General features: G+C 27.4%; 1 protein-coding gene across 2 annotated transcripts; it reads right to left on the bottom strand.

The window, feature by feature from the left end:
* Positions 1 to 416: 416 nt before the first annotated feature.
* Positions 417 to 18,115, bottom strand: LOC149878524 (katanin p80 WD40 repeat-containing subunit B1-like). Of its 2 annotated transcripts, XM_090072467.1 has the most exons (24): positions 17,971 to 18,115; positions 13,669 to 13,799; positions 13,288 to 13,405; positions 10,914 to 11,014; positions 9,983 to 10,024; positions 9,489 to 9,572; positions 9,278 to 9,393; positions 8,917 to 8,988; positions 8,760 to 8,820; positions 8,580 to 8,669; positions 6,348 to 6,401; positions 6,177 to 6,236; positions 5,037 to 5,089; positions 4,795 to 4,854; positions 3,989 to 4,083; positions 3,183 to 3,254; positions 2,991 to 3,013; positions 2,511 to 2,858; positions 2,264 to 2,327; positions 2,037 to 2,122; positions 1,693 to 1,769; positions 1,462 to 1,536; positions 1,261 to 1,380; positions 417 to 1,058 (listed from the first exon to the last, which is right to left on the bottom strand). In XM_090072467.1, exons 1-24 carry the CDS (start codon positions 17,999 to 18,001, stop codon positions 923 to 925), a joined length of 2,169 nt encoding a protein of 722 aa, XP_089928593.1. In that variant the 5' UTR covers positions 18,002 to 18,115; the 3' UTR covers positions 417 to 922. The 2 variants fall into 2 exon arrangements, with proteins under 2 accessions (XP_089928593.1, XP_089928594.1); XM_090072468.1 differs by lacking the exon at positions 4,795 to 4,854.
* Between the last annotated feature and the right edge of the window lie 442 nt (positions 18,116 to 18,557).

Here is an 18,557-nt window from a genome sequence, read left to right as displayed (position 1 = left end):
ACGACTTAATAGCTAACACTACTATCTTTAAAACTCGTTTTTTGAGATGTCCTCTGATATCCTCAAAAAAAGAGTTAAGTGAATAAGGCAGTTGCTGCTACTAACTATTTTTGAGGATAAAAAAAATAAAATAAATAAATAAATATGTCAAAAGCTTTAAATTATCTAGAGCGTTACAACTATGTTGATATAGTTACATAGTGTTGTTTGACTTTAAGCCGTCGATTCTTATGTTATTATAACTTCTCACTATCACGCTTTTTAAAAATGAAAACCTCGCAATCACGTTTTAAAGAACAAAGACTTAATTATCATGTGCATTTTTCTTTTTAATTCAAATTTTAACGAAATCGAGCAAAATTCTTTAGTTGAGCAGGACACGAGCCTATCTTAATACGATAAAAAAAAAAAAAAGGTTTTGGTCGCATGGTTTTAAATTTTATTTGTTACAGATTTTGTAGATCAAAGTAATTTTAAAAAAACAACAAGCAAATACATAAAAGGACATTTCGATAATTTAATATATAATATGTCATTTCAAAATTTGACAAAAAATGCTTCTGAATAAAATGCTAAACTGAACTATCGCAATGGCTGTTGGGAAAAAGTAACGATAAATCCGAGCCGTGAAAAATGTAAATAAATCAGGTAAAAAAATCCAGAACTGTGTAAAAATACATTAGGATTGTCAGTTGAGCCGACGATGAAAAATCTTATTCGATAAATCCACTAAATCCAAAATTCTATATGGATTAGCAGTAGTCGAACCGTGCGATAGCACATTCCTTGGAGCTGTTTGTGCTCTTCGTGTACTACAACAATCGAGGGTTCAACCTCCGGTGTAGAACTATTTAAACGCAATGAACCAATGTGATTGCAACACCGCAGTTGTATTTCGCAAGCAACACCCAGTGTAGTAATATCACAAGTCAATGATACGCAACGCGATAGATAGTTCTCGACATATTACACCGATGCGACCCGATGTTGCTGTTCTTTCATTGACAACATTTTTAATGAGTTGTAGTTGTTTGTAGCATTTATCGCACTTGTTGTACCTAATAGGAGTCAACTTTGAGGTAAATTATATCAATGTATATCAAGCCATCAAAAAATTAAAAAACGCAACTTACAACAAACAATCAGTTTAGAAAAATAAGCAAAAACTAAGTGAATAAAAATTATAAAAATTTACACGATAGTTCTTAGGGAGGTACATTCATAACATTAATAAGAAAATAAAATGCAACGAGATGTAACCTTTCTTCTCTTGAAAGATCAACACCCAATGCGCCCGGAGGAGTACTTAAGGTGCTCTTGATCAGCTGTGAAAAGTTGTTGAGTATAAGCTTAAGAGAAGAGCTCGCTGTCTGGATGTAGCTATAAAAATATCATCAGAGTTTTTCACATGTTCATTTTTTCAGTTAAAATGCAATTTACAATTAAAATAAAAACAAGTACCATTCGTAATTGCTTGAGAATAACTTTCTTATTAAAGGTAGAACAACACCACACAAATCCAAATTCCAGAGAGCCCTAAAAAGAATTTTTTTTCATCAGCTGTCTCACGATTCTCATTTACAAGTTAAGGGTTCGGAAGGCACAAAAAAAAGACATTCACATGAAATTTAAACTTCTTTATTTGGGACGTCACTAAAACAAACAAACAAACAAACAAAAAAAAAAACATACTGCTTCAATGCAAGAACATTCATTAAATCAACAAATACTGATTGGTCAGACATATTTCCAGCAGTCTCTACTGCAGCCTAATGATAAAGTAAAACATCATAATCATAATGATAATCACTAAAGTCATCATTTGAGAGAATAACGAAACTTTTATTGTTATCTTCAGGACTGCTCACCAGTTGATAACTTGAAAATTCAAGTTAACAACTGGTGAGTCAAAATTCAAAAAATCTTCAAGTTATTTGAAGTTTTCATATTTGAAAAAAATCTTCACCTTTGTTTCTGTTCAATAAAATGAACTTAACTAAACTATCTAGTTAAAAAAAAAATTTTATTAAAATGACCTTGATATCCCCATCTGTCCATAATCGACTGATGAGCATTAAGTTCTGCAACCTTGCTTGCAATATTTGGCATAATGAAGTATGACCTTTAAGAATATAAAGGAAAATGAATCAGGTTTTTTATGTAGAACATGCAACACCAACACAAAGTAGTAACCTGATTTTATTAGAGTTCAAAAAACAAACATGAATTTTTATAAAATGAGGATAAAATTCTGCAATCTCACTTCGCTCTAGTATGCTTAAAACATTATCTTCATCATTTTTCATCATTTTTGCACTTTCTTCAATCTTAAAATATAAAAAATATCTTCTATCATCTAATTAAAATTTTATATTAAACAACTTTTATCTACAAAACAATAGAAGTTCTAGAAAATAATTACTCACATTATTATAAATTAAGATTATTACAAATTAAACAAAGCCAGAGAGAAATATTTCACATATTTTTATAATAGTAGGGGAAAAAACCTGTGAAAAATGGTCCAAGTTCAATCCATCCATTTCTTTTACTAATGCAGGAGCTTGTTGAGGAACAGATTGCTTGCGCACAGGCTGGGAAACACGTGGTTGCTGTTGGTACTGGATAGGATAATCATTAGAAGGTTGCTGTGCGTAATAATTTTGGGGCTGAGCATTTGAAGAGCTTTGTTCTTTATTCGGAACAATGTAAGTCTGTTGGGATGATTCTATAATAGGTTGATGACGATTTATAGGCATGTAAGAAACAGGTTGTTTTGGAGGCACTTGTACTGGAGTAACAGAGGGAACTGATTGTTTATTTGCTGGTGGCAGCCTTTCAAAAGATTTACCTGAAGACTGAAATAACACAAATAGTAATTGGAACTTTTCAGACATTTGCATATTAAAGATTATCTTTCAAAACTGCAACTTTAAATCATTCAATTCCTAAAAAATCAATCACAAATAACTCCAGCAAGAGAAACTTACCTCAATTCTTGTTTCTATTTGCCCTAAAACAATTAAAAAGATAAAATACCAAAGTAAAAAATATTGTAGATGCATTGAAAGCAGTAAAAAAAAAAAAAAAGGTTAATTATAGCAGAAGAATTTAGCAATAGTTTTGGCAACATAAAAGTACATCAAAATATAAAAAAAAAACCATAATAAAAGAAATCAAACCTGAAGGTTGCTGATCCTCATTAGGTACAGTAAAAGGTTGAACATTTTTTCTATTAGGTTTTGGTGACCGACCTATCAAAGTTTTAACCATTTTAGTTTCATACAAGAAAAAAGCTTGGGGGAATAGTACACATTGAAATAGTACACAGCAAGACAAATAGAACTAAAGTATTTGATATATTAAACGTTTTTGCCCTGGTTATAATGTTTTACCCTGGTTAAAAATGTTTTATTGAGAAATTTAATTTCTTGTTTAAATCTATGCATTTTCCTGTGAGTACCAGATTTTTGGTATCTTGAGTTGGTCAAAAAATAGACAATTTTAAGATTTAATAGCAGTATACCTATTTAATATACTGCTTAATAAAATCTCATTGTTTAGAAGACAGAAACAACAATTTACACAATTTGTAAATTGCTGGAAATTATCCTGCTAACATGTCAAAAGTACACAGCAAGACACTATTTTTTTTGTATATATCTCAATGCATTAAATAAATCATGAAAGTTTCTATTTAAGTAAATGATTTTCAAAAACTATTCTTTACTATAGATGGTAGGGCTAAAAAGAATAGAATGAAAAGTGGAGAAAACAAGTCAGGGATCTAAGCAAGTAGTAGTTTGAAATGAACGAGACAAATGAAATTAAAGTGTACTACACTAATCTCTGCTACTGTGTGCTACGCTAATCTCCACTATAGCACATATAGAAATACAACAGGATTGAAACAAAATTTAAAGTTAAAAAGCAACCAAATATAAAAAATTGGATAGAGCTTTTTGACCTATTGTAAACACAAACTTACTGAGAGCACTTTGTGGATTGAAAACTGCTTCATAATTTATAGTTGGGTCATTAATTTTTTGCACAACAGAATCAGGGAGAACTTGTGAGTCTTTTCTAAAAAAAAAAAAAAAAGTAGAGAGGCAGAAGAGCTAAATATGTCATGAATCAAGCCTTTTTAAATCATTTAACATAGTCATCAGTACTTTTACTTTTAAATGGTTTTCAAACTGTGAACTTCGTTAAAAAAACACCTTTTTCTTTTTTTCCAAATTTGTATTACATATGCATTATGTAAGTAACTTCATGTAATATTTTACAACATGATAAACACAATATTTTGTAAACTACATAAAACATTATAAAATTATTTTAAGAAGTAAAAAGGAACTTCGATGTTTTATAAACCATATTGAATGAGTGAATAACAGAGAATGATCATTTTGAATATTTAACAATATCTCTCAATAACTCCAGTAAGAACAACAACAAAAAACAACTCTTGCAGTCTCAAATAAGTGACTTGAAATCTCAAAGTCATAATTTTCAAAGGTGAAATTTCATTTTCTAAACTAACCTCCCTCAATTTTAAATTATTAAAAATGAAAATATTTTTACATTTAAGTTAATTATACATTTAGATTATCTTTAATTACTATTGCAACTCTTGTTGCAGTTGGTTATACTTGTTAAAACTGTGAGATTAAACCAATGAATTAAATGACTAAGCAAAACATGAATGACTAAGTGAGACGTATATACTTTAAAGTTGTTTAAGATAAAAATAATCAACAAATTTTCTAAAAAATTGGGAAAATTGTGACTTACGATGGCTTTGGTTTTGTGGATGCAGTTTTGGGTCTTGTATTAAATGACTTTCTTTGAGGACTAGAATGTATGTTTAGTAAATTATAAAATAATAAAGAAATGTTAAGAATAATTATGAATTATAAAGTTTTTAATATTTTAGTGAGTTTAATTTTTTTATCCATAAGAGTTTCTTTAGTTTTTCTGATCAAATTATCTATTTATCAATAAATCAAAAAAATCAAAGTGAAATACTAAAATACCTTTGTTTTTTATCTGGTACTGACTCCACATATTTTACTGATTCCTTTTCTTTCTAAATATAAATATATTTTCAGGAATTGACTCATACATTTATGTCTGCATATATATTATGTAGGTAAGCTTGTCCAAATGTGTGCAAAAAGGGGTGTGTACAAAAAAAAACACAGATGTAAACATATGCATATATATATTGAAATTGCAGTTAAAAAAAAAAAAACAGAATAATTTACAAGCAAAGTATAATTAGTTTAAGAATATAAACATAAAATTTGCCACTAAAATCCATAAATGAAATAAAATCTTTTTACCAACTAAAAATATTAGCAGTTGAATAATAAATGGCCATTGTAAAAACAGTTGACAGGTAAAACACCAGAATGAAATATTAACAATCAAAGGAGGCTTGTTAGACCTTTGTTTTAAAACAAATGCAGATTAGTCTGGAGGCTATTGATATCAAACAGACTCTGGTATTAATCACCATTAAATTTGCCCTTATTATGGCACTATTCTACTGTTTTTCTATTTTTTCTTTGCTTAATATTTTCTTTCATCCCTAAACAATTTGACATAAAATTTGGAACACACCACATAAAATTTGGAACACACCACTTAAATGGCATTCTAAAGTAAAACTTAAAAATAATGAAAAAGCTTTTCATAAACCAAGCAAATTGATTCCAAGATGAAAGTATGAAATAGATTTAACTATAAAATTTTTTGGTACATTTACCTTGTAGTGTAACTAAAGTGTAATGAAGTTTGCCAAAGAAAATACTTGTTAACATATCATCAAGGCCTGTAATTTTTTTAGATGGGTGTAATTAATCTACAGTAGTTTGTGAATTAGTATGTTCTATCATAATTAAAATGTTGTCATATTATATAAATTTTTAGTTGTAGATATGTAATTTGTGGTCTAAAAAAAGGCATAGAGCTCATAGACTAAAAGTTTAAAATATTTTTTTCGTATGTGTTTGTTAACTATTACTGATCAAGTTATAAAAATTACTGATTACAAATTATTACAAAAATTACTGATTATTACAAAAATTACTGATATTATAAAATATTACAAAAATTACTGATCAAGTTATAAAATAAAGATTTAAAACAACACAAAAATTAAGGAAACTCACAAATTCAACCTTCTCAAAAGATGATTGATTGGCACTTCTAGATATAATATCCTCCAAATCCTAAATAATAAGGAAAACAAAATTAGTAAACTGGATGATTTTACCAACTCATTTTGGTTAATTTATTTTTTGTTTAAAAAACAAATATATGATTTAAAAAAAAATTCTAACCACCATATTTGCAACCCAAACAGACACATTTGTTGATTGAAAAGAAGCACCGATCTAAAAAAAGAATCTAAATGATAAAACAGACACATTTGTTGATTGAAAAGAAGCACAGATCTAAAAAAGAATTTAAACAATAAAAGGAAACAAGAATGAGACGTTCTGCTATGTAGTAAAGTTGATTGAACTTTTAACAGGTCTAATGGGGCAAACCTCATGATTTTGTTATCAAATCATCAAGTGCTTAACCATAGCTGTTAGAAGTTCCTGCTCTATGTTTTCAATCAAACCAACAAGAATACTAATATTTCCATTATTATCAATTATTATACCCATTTCTTCAAATAAGAATTCTTTGAAAGTTAAAGCCATGCAATCAAAGTTATACATAAGTTTTTGCATATGGTAGATTGTGTTGACAAGAAAAATTAAATGCTTAAATTCATTAAGATTTTAAAAGATAAATTTGTATCAAAGTTGTGTCAGATTAAACATAAAAGTAATATCTAAAACTGTGTTAAGACAGAACACTTTTACTATTAGATCTTAAAATCACCCATAGATAAAATGCATATCATTGCTAAATACAAATGGATTTATTACTCAAAATAATTGTCATCAAAATCAATGACCTTCTACCATCAATCCTTAAAGAAATCAGTGCCTCTTTCTGGGAGCTGAAAAATCTGTAAATCTTCTGTTTCAGATCATGTTTATTAAGAAATTCCTTCCTTCATTTTAGCTGGGTGCTGGGTGAGATTTTAAGAGAGATTCATGGACATATTGGTGCTGAGAACAGTGAACCTCAGCAGTATTCGTTTGTGTTCTTCTTATTGCCCATATTAAACTATTCCAAATCTGGCCCACAAACTACACAAGAGAAGCTTGGGTGGATGATATTCAGTTTGGGCAACATTTGCAATGGTTCATCTGAGTCCAGCTTTACACCATCAACAGCAAGTGTACACTTACTGTTGATTATCCCAAAGAATTTACTCATCTGAAGTGAGAATGCTGATAAAGGATCTTTCTTGTGCAGCAAGAGCAGCAATATGCAAGTAGTGGCTTACTGAAATTTGTTCCTCTCTGAAATTTAATGAGGAATTATCTGTCCAGATTTCTCACTATTTCTATCACAAGAAGACGGTTGACATTGGTGGTTTGGAAGAATATGAGTTTGCTTATTAACTTAAGTGGTCTGATGAGAAGCTACATAAGGCACATAGTTCATCATGTCATTAAACACAGGATAGTTAACAATGGCTCATTTTATAGACTTTGATCTCCAGCAGTGAACTTTGCAAAACAGTCATAACCAATGGATGTATTTATGGAGGCATCAGGGTATACTTCATTTATCCTTCAAATTAACTCATTTGCATTCTGTCCTTTATCAAACTGAAGAATTAAACAATAACAAAATGACAACATAAGCTTCATTATTTACTAACACTTTAATGTTTATAATTTCAAAGCAAAATACAAGACTTAATTGCAACTTTCATTTTTTTAATATTTCTTTTGGCATCTTTGATGAACAGGAGATATTTAATAATTTATTTAAGATTTAGATACTCCAGGCATTATTAGTTTTAATATTTAGACATTGATATTTAAATCTAAATCAGATAGTTAAAAGATCTCTTCTATGTCTTCCTGACTTCCACAGAGGGCTAAAATTAGTGTGAACTTGCTGAACTGCTCAGGCTGGAAACAAAGTCTGCATTTTCCTCCCTTCAACTTTAGAAATGGTGTCAGATAATCAATGATAGCATAAACTTTCCATGTAAAGTTTAGACACTTTTCTATATTCATGATGGATTTTCCCCATCCCATTGCAATAATAATTTCTGGTATATTCATTATTTACTCTCTTATTATTATGCAGAACAAAGTTATCAAAATTGAAATAATCGTTTTCTAAAATCTCAAAACCCTGTTGAAACCCTGTAAAATCTTAATCGTAAGATTTTAACCATTTATCATTAAATAAAAAAAGATTACAACTTATTTCCAGAATTTTAAGTTTTTTGACTTAACCGATTTACTTAACAGTATTTATTTGCAAGCTACTTTTTTTTAACTTTTAATTTTTTAATTTAACATCGGTTTTAACAGAAAAAACAAACAAATTCTAATTTAATAAGATTTTTACTAGCCAGCAAGTACAATAGCAATATGTAAAAAAACTCTTTAGACACATGAAAAAGACAAAATATCAACAGTAACACTTACCAGTTGATTGCTAGAGAAAGCCATACCAGCAACCTTGCCCCATGCCAATGTTTGAGCATCATAGCAATAACATGGTTCCCAACCATATGCCTAAACAAAACAACATAAATGTTTTTTTTCTAAATAGTTTGAATTAAGAAGCAAAATTTTTAAATGAAACAAAATTTAAATGAACAGTACCCTAAGAGAATCTACTCCTCCACTGAAAAGGCACAAACCTTCTGGATGAAAACAAATTGTCCTAAATATTAAATAACAAAACAAAAGTTTAAACAAAATTACAACAAAAAGAGAAAAAAAAAAGAAAATTAAAATTATATCTTCAGTAGCATTCAACCTAACAGCACTTGCTTCCACATCAGTAGATGAAACTAAACCAAATGTTTCTAAGTCCCAAAATTTCACAGTTCTAAAAAAAAAAACAAAAGCAGCTCAATTAACATGCAGTTTGACATAATGAATTTCAAAAGATAAAGAAAAATAATAGTTAGTACAAAAAATAAAAAATAAAAAAAATTATATTCATTATTAAATATGAACAGTGACTGACTAATGAAAAGAAAACTTTATTAATGTAAGCAAGATCAAGCTGCAATTTAAATTCGTGGTGCAAATAAATTATATTAATATTATTGTTAATGTTAAAACATTAATTCTATTATCATTATCAAATTATAAGATAAAGTATATTTTTTAACCTATCAGATGATCCAGTAGCTACTAAGAATTCTCTTGGGTGGAATTCAACACAGTTTACAGGTCCGGTGTGCAGGATAAAATCAGCTAGTAGCTTACCAGCATTTAAATCCCACAGCTAAGAAACAAGGATAAATATTCATTTTAATCAAAACTAATAAATAAACTTTTAACATAAAATATTGTAACAAAAAAATATTCTAATAAACTTACTTTCACCATTCCATCTTCACCAGCAGATATAACCCATCTACCATCAGGACTGAATTTCAAGTGATTAATCGCATTAGTATGGCCCTAGAAATAAACCAATCAACAACTGTAATGCCTATTTAAAAAGAAAGCTAAATTTTTTAAAACCTTTAAAAAAAAAAAGATTCAATATAATTTATTAAAATGACATAATATTAAACATCACAGTGATATACAAAACTCACAATTTATATACAAAAGAAATGTTGGTAAGTTTCTCAGTTTTACTTTGATAAAAACTTTTTAGTTTTATTGAATTAAAACTTTCACAGGAGATTACTATTATTACAAGGAATATTTTATCCAAAAAAAAAAACCCTCCAATTTTTATACATTATCTAAAAAATTACTTAAAAAAGCAACAAAAAATGTAAACATGCAAATATTTGCAAAAGATTTGTATAACTACTATATCACTTTTTTTTTGTAGAGATTTCCTGTTAAATTTTAGTTACCTTGTAACTGACAATACATCCTTTTCTACGCACATCCCACAACTATAAAGAATTACTTAAAATTTATTTCAAAAATTTAATTACAATGATAAATATATATAAGTATTTAGAATAAGTAATAAAAATTTCAATTTAAGATAAAAGATTTTGAAAACAGTATTTGATTATATTTTAATAATAATATTAATGATCCTTTTTTCAAGGATATGTGCAAAAGATTAAAAAAAAAAAATTATTAATAACACATGATCACTTAAATTTTCTGCACACCACAAAAACAATTGCAGTGATAATTTGACTTAATGGCTCAATCTCTTCAATACAAGGTTCACTATGTTTTTACATTTTTAATACACTTGTTTGAAAATGTCCTTAAAACACAAAAAAAGAGCAGTTAAGAATTTCATTTAGAAAACCATTTCAATTGAAACAACTTTGATTGTTTCTGTGTAAAGTCAAAATTAGATATACGATCCTTGAATTTTGAGTACAAAATTTAATGATTGTAGATTCAATTAAAGTAAAATAAACTTTAAACAATAAATAGCAATTTGATTTTAAACATAAAAAAGCAATTCAATATTAAATATTTTCAATTATTTTAAACCTTTATCCTTATCTTAATCCTTACCTTTAGGGTAACATAAACAGTCACATTAAAATAATACTTTAACATTTAAAGATTCTTTAGTTTCTAATTAAATAAAACAATTTGTTCACCATTTTTTTCCATTACATGTGTAGTTAAAATTAAATGTATTAAATATCTTAACAGGCAAAAATGTCACAGGGAAAAATGGCTCAATCTACATTATTTGTTTTTTTTTAACTTTTTAAAAAGTGAATTTGTAAATAAGGTTTTCATAAAATTACTCATCAGTTTTCCAAAGAAAATTAAGAATAAAAAGTTGACTTATCACCATTAACTTACACGAACAGTTGTATCTAAAGATCCTGAAGCAACAAACTCGCCATACGGATGGAAATCCAAGCACTTGATATTTGCTTTATGTCCAGAGAGTGTGCGCACAACTATAATAGCAAAGATAAAATTGTTCTTAAAGCATTCAAACTGGAAATATCAATTAGAGTTGAAAAATTGCAGTTCTAGAGGGTAATAATACAAAAAATTAATAGTAAGGCTGCATTGACAAGATTAAATTAACAGCTGTTTGCTTCACAAAAAAAAAAAAAAAAAAAAAAATCCAATTTAAGGAATTATTTTCAACATGACCTTTATTAACATATATCAATTTTTTTGACATGACCTTACTAATATAAAATATTAATTTTTTCAACATCATCTTATTTATAAACATTATCAACTTTTTCAGCATTATCGACTTTTTCAGCATAACCTTATTAATATATGACATAAATTTTTTTCGACATGACCTTATTAATATGTAATATCAATTTTTTCAACATGACCTTATTAATATATAATATCAATTTTTTCAACATAACCTTATAAAAGCTTATTTAAGCTATATTTAAACAAAGATTTTATATTTTTATCATTTCAGACCATTAAATAAAGTGAGCAATAAGCTAAGAGAGGAGAAAAATAAGTTTTATTTGGACAAAAAAAACCTGACAAAAAATGACGAAGAAAAAAAAAGACCTGACAGAAAATGTTCATGGTGGTTCATTTTAAGTAAGAGAAAATTATGTAAATTAATTTAATGTGAAGATAACTGGAAATGCTAAAAATGAATCTGCTCATAAAAGAGCCCCTGGAAATGGTTAGATGATGAAAGTAATAATCAAAAAGAACATTTGACTTTTAAAGTCATATTCAACCCATAAATATGGAGTTTCTATAGATTGACATAACTTTCAATATATCAGTGCACTTAAATTTTCAAGTGATCCCAAGCATCTTGAAAATTCAAGTGCGCCCAGCTACATGTATCTAAAATGTTTACTGTGATTTATTACTGTGGAAAACTGGACTATAATATTGTATATCTCAATCAACATGGGGCAACATTGATGTATTTAAAAAAAAAATTATTTAAAATATTACTTTTATCTTCTATTATTATTATCTTTATCTATCAAATAAGGGAGTAACATTCTTTCAAAATTAGTGACTTTTTTTAGTTTTCAGATGAAAATTGCTTAAATTTTATGAATAATTTATTTTAACCTTGCAAATATATAAATGAATACAAAATAATTAATCCTAATAAGGAACCTTCAAATATTCCTGTATATTAAATAAACAAATAATTCTGACAAAACAAGTCAATTCTTGGATAATCTGTTTTGTTATATTATAATTTTTTTTTGGATTGAATTATGATATTTTAGTCAAAAATCAACTGATGATAGCTCTGATTATTTGATTTCCTTGCTTTCTGAGGGAGAAAAGGGGAAAAGGTTTCATTTGAGTTTTAAATAACGGAGGAACATTACATGAGAACAATTATTAGGTTGACTAATAAGGGATTGTATTTTTTTCCTTATTAATAAACACTAGCAAAAATCTTAATTTTAATATTCATACAAAACAAAAAATTTATTCAATAACAGATTGTCCATTTTAATTGATGGTTTTTTGCCATCTTTCAGGCACACAACTATTTGCTCATAGAGTTTAATATCCTAAACAGCAAAAAACTTTTCCAAGTTTTTATTTACTTGTTAATAATTTTTTTCGAAGTGTCTTCGTAGAGCGCAATGCTCTCTATACAGCCATAAGCTGCTCAGAGCGCAATATTGTACACACACACGCAATTACTTTATTATAACAGTGCGATTTATATTTAATAATTTAAACGATTAATATACAATAAACGATTTATATACAATAAAGCTGGTTAGATAGGCGGTTAGGGTTAGGGATAGGGATAGGGATAATGATAGGGAAAGGGATGGGGATAGGGTTAACATCAACAAGATTTAAAAAAAATTAATTAAGCGCATGCGTACAAAGTATTGCGCTCCGAGTAGTATATGGCTGCATAGAGCACATTGCGCTTCAAGTAGCAACGGCCTAATTTTTTACCATTCAAATAATTTTGCAAGGACCATAGTAAAAGGCACTAGATAGGGTGAATATGGTGGATGTGGTGATAAATCTCATCTAAGGTGTATCACCATATCCAAAAAGATTGATGTCTTAAATAGACAGCCCAATGATTTGTAATTAAATTTACAAAAAACAGAAATGCTTAAGCATTCTGAGTGTAAAATCAATAATTGGTACAAATCAAGGTATTTGCTTGCATAGTAAGAACAGTTTGTAGAAGATGAGGGATGTTACTTGTAGAAATTGATTCTATCAAATTTCTACTTACTTTTTGCAGCTTCCAAATCCCAAATTTTAAGGGATCCTGATTGAGATCCAGCACAAACAAGCTCTTCAGAATTGTTAAACTGAACGCATTCAACTGTAGAAGTATGGCCAGATAAACTCTGGAAAAAAGAAAGATTAAAAAGCAGATTTTTCAATAAAATTCAAAATAATTTAGAACTTTTTATGTAACTATTTTATTCCATTGACATATTCTTTTTCTTTTGATTTTTTAAGAAAATTAGATTGACTATTAAAGTTAATAACTGTTTATAATTTTTTTTTTTTTTTTTTGTGGTAATACACATTGTTTTGCTACCTTTTTTTTTTGGTTTTTATTTTTCAGGCTAAAAAAAAAAAAAAAAAACTAAGCAACTTAACTCACAAGTATAACATTAGGTTTTCCAACAGCCCACATGTTAACTTTTTTGTCTTCACCGCCAGTAACCATAACACGCCCTGATGCTGGTCCCATTGCCAAACATGTCACATTTGCACTGTGAGCAACAAACTCCTCTAAAATAACATTCATCAAAGTTAAAAATCAACTAAAGTTTACTATATTGCATAATTAAAAACTTGAGAAATTTCTCACAAATTTTAATTACAACAGATTAAACTGTAATTATCCTCAACATCATAGGTATACATTCTATTTGTAAAATTTTGTTTAATGCTGAGTAATTCTCCTTACTTGGGGCAATATCTCTTAGAAATTGTGGTATTAGTCCTTTCTACCCCCCTCAAACCCCCCCCCCAAAAATAAAAGAAAAATTTCAAAATAAATAATTCTTAAACAGCTAGAGAAACATAAAAGTATTGTAATAACTTTTAGAAAGCTTTTCTGTTTTGTTTTTTTTTTTTCAAAATTAATCAATATAAAACTTTTGGTATTTAAATATAATAGAGCATTAATAGAGCAAATATAACAGAGCGCATTTGGTCCATTTATTGACAAATTAAAGTATGAGACTTTTTAGTTTAAGTAACTTTGCAGTTGCTTTAATCTTCATCAAAACAACACATTTTAAACTGTTAACTATCAGAAAGAATTTTATTTTTTTCAAAAGATGCATGATCAACAAATATTACAAGAATCTAATCAGGTATATTATTAAAGCAAAAATTTGACTTGGTTCAATACAAATATTTGTGTAAACTTTACTTCATACTTTTATTTGCATTAATAAGATGGTTATGAAAATTAAAAAGGATCTTCATTTTCTTGAGTTTGTCACTCAAGAAAATGAAGAGTAGAGAAGGTAAAATCCCTTACATTCCCTGGCTTTTAGCCTTTTTAATTTTTTTTTTACATATTAAATTATTTGATTTTCCTTTAATGATTTTATTTGTGGAACATACTTCATCTTCATACCTCCCTATAAAGAAGCATTGAATGAGAGCATATGTCTAAAAATGAAGCCTTTATAACCTGAAAACAAAATACAGCATAGAAGCAGGCTACAATTTCATTTATAGCATGCTTTTAAATATGATTTAGGAAAATTTAAAGATTAAATTGCATCCTCCTCCTTGAACATATTCCCAATTCAAATTTACTAGATTAGAGATATCAAACTCATCAATAGATTCTTCAACTTCATTCTCCCTGAGTTCAAATATAGCTTTACCATCCAGTTTACCATACTAATAAAGTAAATTCACTTAGTGACAAGGGTTAATACCTGAAAATACTTCTTTGATCATAAATCTTTTTTTCTTAAGTTTAAAATCTATTTCATTTCTTTCAATAACTTTACTGTTTTTGTTGGTCCCATTGAATTTTATTGTAACTTTTTACATTAAACATTTAATACAAATTAAGAAGTGTCTCAGCTGTAAAGAAATGTCTTATCAAGAATGAGTTGTCAGTCATGGTATGGTGAGTAACATTATTTTGAATTGCCAATGGATTTTAGGTTGTTACTTGTGTACCACACATCATTTTTATGGAAAATAATATTTATTTTTAAACATAATATTTTTTTTTAAATCTTAAAACATACTTTGCTTGTAAAAGAAACTCAAAAATTTTAATTTGTCATTTTTGGTCAAATAGACAATAAAGTATTAAAAATGAGCTTTTGAAGCTTAAATTATCATTTTTAAGTTAGATGAAACTGATAAAGATTTTTTTATTTCTTTCATGTTTGCCCCAAGAATGGGGAGCCTTTGTACTCTGAGTTTAAACATTTTTCCAAACTATATCTCTAGCTGGTATAATATAAGTATATACTTTCTCAATCAAACACACATTGTTATAAGATAACAATTCAGCTAAACATTTGTTTAGCTTGATTGTATAAACTTAACATTGCTAAATATCAAATTTAATCAAAAAACTTATTTACCAACTCTTATTTTGACAACTTGCTTGAACAAAAAAACCACTTATATTAAGCAATAGTAGTACTATTTGGCTAAACAGCTAATTTTTCAAATAAATGAGTTTTTCTGTATTGTCCCAAAGTATCTTCTTGGCATAATAAATACCAATCAGGATTATAAATCTCATTTTAGAGCATTAATATTAAAATATTGTTATTTGCTGTTTAGCAAATTAATTTTTAGCTATAGCTGTACAAAACTTATAGTTAAAATGAACACAAATCAGTTCTAGTTTTAAACCATCATGTTATCTTATGGGTTTAAATCGTGCAATATTGCAGGCTAAATTATAAAACTAATGCCATATGCCAGCATCTAGGCTCTTACACTTTTTGCAGTGTGAACACAAGCTCCAAAATGCTGGCAATGCCATCAATTGTTTTCATCAATGAGCAATTCAGAAGAATAGCCAATTCAAGTGTTTGGATGAATGTATATTGATTTATATGTCCAGCTTAAATATTGGTCAACTCAACACTACCAAATGAAAAACATCATCTAAGTAGCTTTCAGTAAAAAAAGCTTTTTTAATTTTAAATCTATAATAGGAAAAAAAGCATCATTTAAAAATAATGCATAGGACCTATTTTTACAGTGTTTTCCAGCATTTTTTTTCTTTTCCATTTGTCAATACCACAGACAAAAAATTATATATATAGCTGAATTTTAAGAGCTATTGGGTGCTAAAAACATATTTGGTATCAGTTTTTCATTATCAACTGCAGTTCTATCACAATATGATCTATATGAATTATATTTAAAAATTGGCCAAATAGACTATAAAAAATTAGATAAACTTAGCTGATAACGTATTTTTGTTTTATTGCAGATTTTATTTAACATAACACACAATGTTTTTTAATCACAAAAACCCCACATATATAACAAAAACTGATAAAGTTTTTAAATAACCATTTAGCCATACTTAGAGCACATGGACAAAATACTCAAAAGTGAGGCTTTGTGAACTGAAAGTTAACAAAGGGAGCAAAACATTAAAGAGCAGTACTGAAATTTACATTGCAAACCACCATTGCAAACCTAATTTTGTTTATATTTATTTTATGTTTTAGGAAATTGAAATGCACAGATACTAGATAAAATAAATTTCTCACATTTATTACAGAAAATTCCCTCTTTTAACTTCAAAAAATTTAGATTATTGCTTATTGTAGTTTAATGCTTAATTGAATACAGTGTAAAATAAAAATAAAACAGTGTATGTGAATTTTCTTGTTGTTTTGGTATGAAATTTTATTACTGCATTAATTGACTGTGTTAGGGTTACTCACTGAATTGGCATGAAAACTTATTGGAAATGTTTTTTCTAACACTATAAAGACAAAACACCCACATTGTCATAACACTATCAAATACTTGACTGTATAATTGATATTTATTAAAAATATTATAGGAACATTATAACACTGACACCTAAGGAAATTAAACTTTACTATAAAAGTTTTTAAAGTGATTTTGATCAAATTGTTTATGAGGTTGTGGTTTTCTTTAACTATTTAATTACAGTATAAATTTTATTGTTGTATCCTTATATTAAAAAGTCAGACAATTATTTTAACATTAAGTTCTTTGATTGTACTACTCAAGACCAGAAATCAAAAATACAGTTAGTATATTGTAGCAGAATGATAGATTTTTCTTTGAACTATTTATAAAATCTATTTTATTTTGAGATTTTATTTACCCAGCATTTACTGTTTATAGCACTGATTATAATTATTTTATTTAGCTCTGTCTAAAAAAAAAAAGAGATGTTTAAATGCTAACTTTAAAATATTATCAGTAGAGCTTTACAAATTTTGTTGTTGCTTATTTTAATAGCCATTGCAAGTTTTATATTATCACATGACCTTTTCTTGAATCTTATAACCAGTCAAAAAAATTTCAGTACAATTGTTGTGCAGTCCAAATAATAACCCCAATTATACAAAAAACAAGTCAACATTTTGGCATTTTCATTATCCACAACAGGTTAAACAAACAACGTTGCTTAAAACCAATTACAACCCTCAAAAAATAACAGTGCTACATTAGGATGGCAAGTTGATAAAAGATTTAGAAATAGCATAATCACAAAACTTAGCAGCCATATTGTAAAAAATGCTAGATTAGGCAAAATATCTTTTGAAGAAGATAGTGACTAAAAAGTTAAAATGTAAATATGTGTGCAAGATATAAAACATTCCATGACAATTCTAAAGACTTAACTTAATATTTATTATTTATGCATAGTAATAGTTGAAAGTAAAACTTTTAACAAAAACTATAAAATACTTACGAAGCTTCCATGACTTTTTTTGATTTGACATTTTTTTATTTGAATGTGTCCATTATCTGTGTCAAAACCTCAATTTTGTACACATGGTAAGTATACTATAAGAAGCGCTATATATTCATAAGTACTAATATGCATTAAATTTATACATTATACATATATTGAATTGCATAAATATAAAAAACAACCATATATATGCAAATGATAAAAAATAATTAACCAATATATCAACAGTACAAAAGATTAAATAAAAAATAAATTGTAACAACAGAATATATATATATATATATATATATATATATATATATATATATATATATATATATATATATATATATATATATATATATATATATATGCAAAAATTGAGATGTGTTTCACAAGAACTTTTACAAGATAATTATTGACACATAAATTTAAAGACAGTATCTAAGGCATGATTGCAAAGTAGGTAGAGTTGCCTAAAACCTGAATACTCTCCACACGCTCACATACACATGCAGATGCATACATAAAATTTTTCTTCATATATCTTTCCCTCCTATATGGTTAAAAATAATCCGTTATTAGAACAGACATAATGAATCGGA

Source organism: Hydra viridissima, unplaced genomic scaffold, assembly GCF_058129835.1.
Source record: "Hydra viridissima isolate aposymbiotic clone 2 unplaced genomic scaffold, HvirCarnegie_v1 scaffold_15, whole genome shotgun sequence".
NCBI lineage: Eukaryota > Metazoa > Cnidaria > Hydrozoa > Anthoathecata > Hydridae > Hydra > Hydra viridissima.
This window is presented reverse-complemented; position numbering and strand designations above follow the sequence as displayed.